The sequence below is a fragment of the Echinops telfairi genome, unplaced genomic scaffold (genome assembly GCF_000313985.2).
Source record: "Echinops telfairi isolate 266 unplaced genomic scaffold, ASM31398v2 ScPeMD7_7458;HRSCAF=8496, whole genome shotgun sequence".
Lineage (NCBI taxonomy): Eukaryota > Metazoa > Chordata > Mammalia > Afrosoricida > Tenrecidae > Echinops > Echinops telfairi.
In genome coordinates this window covers 49,790,351-49,796,982 of record NW_022111358.1, presented here as the reverse complement: position 1 = coordinate 49,796,982, position 6,632 = coordinate 49,790,351, and the positions used below count along the sequence as shown (strand labels likewise).

Genomic DNA, 6,632 nt, shown 5'->3' with positions numbered 1-6,632 from the left:
GGCCAAACTTGCTCAGCGCGTTCGCGCCGCGCGGCTCGGAGGCCGGGCGGGAACGAGCCCGCGCCGGCGTTGCCGCGGTAACCGTCACTCACGTCCCCCATGACTTTTCTGTCATCCTACGGGGACGCGGGGTTGCTGCCGGTCCGCAAATGACATGCTAATTTGATTAATTTTAAAATTGATTATTATGGCTGAAGCGACATGCTTCTGAAACCAAAAGGAATCGAACGGCTTAGGTTGATTTTGAAAAGGCAGCCAAGGAGCGAGCCATCGATAACGAAACTGAACAAAGTCAGCTACTTTTTGCAGGTTGAATCCTCCACTATGCCGGGTGCATGTTGGTTTTGGTTTTCAGAGAAAACCAAGAGTCAGTTCATCAACTCCAATCGTTTATTGTGCTCATCTTATTTTCTGAGCAGGAAATTCATGCTTTCATATGGCGTCAGTGTAGTGGTTATGTGCTGTGCTGCTAACCACAAGGTCAGCAGTTTGAAACCCCCAGCCACTCCGCCGGAGAGAGACGAGACTTTCTACTCCCATAAAGATTTATCGTCAGGGACACCCACGGGGGCAGTTGGCATCAACTCGAGAGCAGTGCGTGGGAAACGAGTTAAAAGCTGTGTGTCTCTGCGTTGAGGCAAGCCTTCTGCAGATATTATTTCTTGACTTAGATACAGAAACTGCCGCTTGTTCACAAAGAGCAGAAGCTGTGGGGAGGGCACAGCAGGGAGCCTGATGCCAAATGCATTGAAGCAGGGGCAGCCTGGCTTAGTCCAAAGAGGCCCCACTTCCTCCCTGAATTTGGGCTTCGCAATCCTTAACATCTGGGTCTGAATCTGGGCGACTGCCCACCTGAGTGACCTTGGTCCAGCCTGTCTCCCTGACTATAGCCCTGTGCTGGTGGTACCCACTACCAAGGACAAGATGAGCTCATCAAGGTGCTCAGTGATCATTCCAGAAACCAAATGCAAACTCACTGCTCACAGGGGCCCTGCCCCTTTGGGGTTCCAAGGCTGTAGCTTTTCATAGGAGCGACAGCCTCCTCTTTCCCTCACAGTGCGGCTTGGACTGCTGACCCTGGCTAGTGGCTCAGTTCATAACCCACTGCACCCCGGGATCCTCCACTGCTGCACACTCCCTGCCATGAGTCAGCCCATACCAATGTGCCTGGCCCATCTGAAACCTCAGGTTTGCCTATTGAGGGTACCTAGCTTCTGGGCGTGGCTTCCCAGGGCTCTAACACAATGTAACAACCCCCCACAGGAGCCCCTGACCTGCCCAGCTCCCTTCAATGGTGGAAATACACCTGAGGGTGAATAATGCGCTTCTAGCACTTTCTCACCCAGCACACAGCAAGCATTTAACCGTGCCTTCTAGGATTAAATCATTACCATTCCAGATACCAGTTTGATTATTACACCCCGCTGAGTCCAATTCTCCCATTAAAATTCAGGGCAATTTCACCCAAGCACAGCCTTTCTGAAGGCTACAAAGTAGCTTGCCCTCCCTAGTCACACTGCAGCACAGCCCGGCAGGGAGAGCAAGCCTCAGCAACAACTCCCCGGCTACAGAGAACACCCCTGCAGCCAGCGCTGCAGAAAGTGTCTGCGGTGAACCTGCGGGCTCCCAACTAGCTCTGGATCCCCGGCCAGGGCCAGGCCGTGCATCACCCCTCTGAGACTCAATTGTCTCCCCTGAAAATGGGTGACGTGACCCAAGGTAATTCACCTACCCGGCCTGGACTTAGCACAGTGGTTCTCAACCTTCCTAAAGCCGCGACCCTGTAATACAGTTCCGCAGGTTAGGATGACCCCCCCCCAACCATAAAATTATTTTCGTTACTACTTCATCATTGTAATTTTGCTATTGTTATGAATCGGGCGACCCCTGTGAAAGAGTCCTTTGACCCCCAAAGGGGGTCAGTTGAGAACTGCTGTTCTAAGGGAAGGTAGAAGATGGACCCATGGAGTCTCCTGAGAAACTGTTTCCAAAACAAACATTCTACAGCGATATCCACTGAACCAGGGGTGAGGACAAAGGCGGCCTAGGATATGTAGTTTTTTAGTAAGATAGTAACCCTAACAATAGCTTAAAGCTATCATCATTTGGTGACCTTAGACTAAATGCTTTGTCATGAATTGAATCTTGTTTTTTTTTTTTTTGGAATCTTATTTTCAAAAGAGACACATTGGACCATAGTCTTGGGGGGGCACCACCGTCGATTGGTGTAACATAGCTCACAAAGACAATATTCTATATCCTGCTGGTGAGTAGTCACTGGCAGGGGTCTTAAACATTGGTGAACACACATCTGAAGTGGTCTCTTTGTATCTGGAACAAAGAAAAGCAAAGACACAAAAAAACCAAGTACTCTGGGAGACAAATGGACCATGAAGACGTCGGTCTCCACAACCATGAAGTCGGAAGAACTGGATGGCGTCCAGATACCAATACCGATGGCTCTACAAGGGATCGCATTGGAAGATCCTGGATACAGCTATCAAAAAATACAGCGTCTGAAAAAAAAAAAGATATAGCATCTGGGGTCTTAAAGACTTGAAGTTAAACAAGCAGCCATCCAGCAGGAAAGCAAATAAACCCACATGGAAGAAGCACACCAGCCTGTGTGATCATGAGGTGTCAACGGGATCAGGGATCAGGTTATCAAAAGACCCAAAACAAAGCAAAACAAAATCATATCGATGTGAATGAGGGGGTTGGGAGTGGAGACCCAAAGCCCATCTGTAGAAAATTGGACATCCCCTCACAGAAGGTTTACAAAGAAGGGACGATTCAACCAGGGTGCAGTACAACACTGGAGAAACCCACATCACTCCTCTAGTTCCTGAATACTTTCCGCCACCCCGCACTACCATGACCCAGATCTACCTTACAAATCAGGCTAGACCGGAGCACACAAATTGGTACAGACAAGAGCTCTCAACACATAGAATTCAGGACAGATAAAACCTTCAAGAACAATAGTGGGAGTATCAATATCATGAGGGTGAGGGGATGGGGGTGGAAAGAGGGGGGAAGAGGGAATAAGGAGGAAACCATTACAAGGTTGGATATACAGCCAACCCCCCAGGGGGACGAATAACAGAAATGTGGGCGACAGGAGACAACGGACAGTGTAAGACACGAAATAACAGCAATAATGTGTAATTGATCACGGATTCACGAGAGTGGGAGGGTGGGAAAGGGAGGGGTAAAAAGAGGAGCTGATACCAAGGGCGCAAGTAGAAAGAACATGTTTTTGAAATGTTGATGGCAACATATGCACCAGTGTGCTTAATACAATTGAATGATGGATTGTTAAAATATTTGTAAGAGCCCCCCCAAGAAAATGATTAATAATGGGGAAAAAAATTTTAAGAAGATGTGGGATAAAATAGGAGAGAACTCAAATTCATTCATTTAAAGATCAGACTAACGGGTCAGACACCACCATCGGGTGGAACTGGGGACGGGTGGAACCCCCTGGACTCTGGCCCTTAGTCACCCTCAGGTCTGGAAGAGGGTTCTGAAAGCTGCTCAGCTTTCAGCCAAACAATACACAGGTCTGGCAGGGGGACAATGACACTAGGGAGGTGCACAAGGGGGTACCCCCACCCCAAAACCAGAATGGTGCTGGGCAGAGCGGAGCTTTCGTATTATGCATTTTTCCTGCTAGTTGAGCATCGAGCAACTCACTCTGAGTTCGTGCACCCCGTGGCACCCAGAGGAAGGTCCTCCTGGTCGCAGTTTCGCTTGGGACCTCATTTTTTGTGAAGGCTGATTTCAGAGAACAGAGGGCGGCTGTGAAACTTTGTGTCCTGCTCAGGAAAAATGCCGCAGAACCTGTTGTGGTGCCGAACACAGCTGACAAGCAAAAACTCACACGTACGAGTTGAGTTTCAAAAAAAGTTTGATGGCAAACCTCACTCTGGACATCCGTCAACTTCCCAAACAGACAAATGTCGACTCACAGTGCATTTGGAATTTGTTCCACTACGTCAGACTGTTAATCTAGCTTTCTATTTCGAGGTTCTGAAAAGATTGCCTAACAGTGTGCAACAAAAAAGCCTGATTTGTGGCAGACAGGGGACTGATTTTGCCACCACCACAATGCACCTGCTCATGCAGCCATCTCCGTGCACCAGTTTTGGGCAAAAAAAAACACAGCATGCCTCTCTTGCCCAGCACACCTGACTCACCTGACCTCACTCCATGCGACTTCTGTTTGTTTCCCGAGAATGAAGAAGGACATGAAAGGACAGAGATTTGACGACGTAGAAGAAGTGAAGGGAAAAAATGAGTGAGGTGCTGTCAGTCACTCAAAAGATGAGTTTGAAAAATGTTTCCAAGAATAGAATTGCAGATGTGACAAATGTACTCAGTGTGATGGACAGTACTTTGAAGGCGATAAGGCTGTTTTGTTAAAAAAAAAAACACACACACAAAACAAACATAGTTCTGAAATAAAAATTCCATTTTGGGGGACAGTACCCCCTCGTGTATATACTCCTTAGAATTATCTGCAATTGGAGGTCAAAAGGGCAGCACTTACCCGAGCACAGAGATCAGCAGGGTTAGGAAGAAGGTGGATGGGAGTGGGACACACAGGGAAGAAGTGGGATGAGAGGTGCTACGTTGACAGGGTTGCAGTCAATGACATGAAACAAAATGGATCTGAATTGTTGAAGGGAAAATCGATCTCTTCCGGAAGCCTCCACCTAATTCACAACACAAAGGGTTTCTTCTTAGCCACTCCGATAGCAGTACCACCCAGGTACCCAACCAAAGCTGCGTCTCCCACGTATCCCACGTCTCCCACATCTCCGATTCTTCATGAGCGAGGACGTCTCGAGTGTGATCTTACTTGGAAAGCACATGTTTGAAGATGGTACCAGTTCAGACGATAGACGCGGGGAAGATGGACTTTAATCCAATATGGCAGGTGGCCGGCCTAGAGAGGGCCGTGTGATGACAGAGGTGCAGGAGGCTGGAGAGCTGTCCTCATCAACCAAAGACAGGGACAGCCACCACTGCAGGAAGAGGCTGGGCCAGTTCTTCCTATGGAGCCATCGAGGGAGCACAGATGTGTTGGCACCTTAATTTTGGACTCCTAGCACCCAGAGGGAGCCCTGGTGGCACAGTGGTTACACATTGGGCTGCTAACTACAGGTTCAGCAGTTCAAGACCACCAGCCACTCCACGGGAGAAAGATGAGGCTGCCTAGGGTTGCCCTGAGTCGGAAACAACTCAATGGCAGTGAGGGGAGCCCCCAGAATGTGAAATAATAATCTAGGTTGTTTCCAGCGCACCTCCCCCCATTAGTGGTGCTACCACATAACACACACTTACTCTCTCTCTGCCCCCTCCGATGATTCCATTCTGAGCTCTCGGTGGGCCCTGGAGAAATGCTTGCACTGACTGAATGGACATCATGACGCAAAGACCCAGACCAAACGTCGGTGTCTGACAAGAAGCCAAAACGTCCGGGCGAACACATCCCCTGCAACTTTTCTGAGGAGGTGTTAGAACTCAGAGGCCACTCGGGGCCCCAGCCTGGCCTAAAGGTCCCCAGAGCAGACACTGGCCAAGACCTGCCCTTCTGCCTTCAGCCTCGACCGACAGCCACGCCCTGAGGAAGGGGGAGAGCATGCTCTCAAAGAGCCCCTGCGACCTCATACAAAACACTCAAAGGGGCCACCGACGGCCCAGCCTCCAGCCCCCAGGTTGGAGAAGGGCCTGAATCATTTTATAGCGTCATGACATTTAAGAGAAACCTCATCCCGGTGTGTCACAGATGATTCGATTCAAGTCCCAGCAGATAGCTCTGGGTTTGTTCGTTTGGTTTTGTTTTTTTTTCGGGGGGGTGGGAGGGGCACGCGCGAGGGGAGAGTGAGCGGCAGTGAGTAATGTCAGGCTCAGAATTCAAGGGCTAATCTTTCTCACCTGGATGGTCCCATCCCGGAGACGTGCATGTCCTATATCCCGTGACTCCCATTCTTCGTGAGCAAGGACAGTTCATGTTTTGCACAAAGACACAGGATAATTTCGTCTCGAAAACAAGCTTCCCACACCTGATAGGAGGAAAGGAAAAGACAAGCAAAAGAAACCCCGAGCCCTAGGCTGATCCAAACTATGAAAATGGGGTGGCGGGGGGAGGGGGGAGGCGGGGGGAGTGCGGTCGATGAGTTGTTTGAAGCTTAGAAAGGAAAAGCTAATGTCTCCAAGACTCGGGCACCGCAGCCTTCCCAGATGGGATACTGGAGAACTTGCGTGCAGGGGAACAGCAGGCAGGCCCCGCCAGGGGCCGGGTGGAGCAAGTGGGTGGGTTTCTAGGCCCAAAAGGTAGGTCTGATTATCCCTTCCAGCCCCAAAGCTTGGATGCCACGGGGTGTCCTGACCAGCGCTCGGAAGCTGAAGACCCAGCAGAGAGCTAGCGCGAGACCGGGACGAATAGTATACCCCGTGGGTGTCGGGCAAGTGCAATGAACGTTCAAGATAAACGTGAAGGGACGTGGACAGCAGGGCAGAGTGACGGTCTCAGTGAGTGGACAGGGGGCTTCGCACGTGACTGAGGAAGAAGAACCAAGAAGCGGGACCCCCTGCTTCAGAGTCAGCCGCCGGCCCCTCCCCCC

At 50.2% G+C, this 6,632-nt stretch overlaps 1 protein-coding gene across 1 annotated transcript in view; it reads right to left on the bottom strand.

The window, feature by feature from the left end:
• The window catches only part of RPTOR (regulatory associated protein of MTOR complex 1), a 238,846-nt gene extending 238,745 nt beyond the window's left edge, over positions 1–101 (bottom strand). The window contains exon 1 of the mRNA XM_004709106.2: positions 9–101. Coding sequence (XP_004709163.2) covers positions 9–101 — 93 coding nt within the window. The remainder of the gene's footprint in view (positions 1–8) is intronic.
• Between the last annotated feature and the right edge of the window lie 6,531 nt (positions 102–6,632).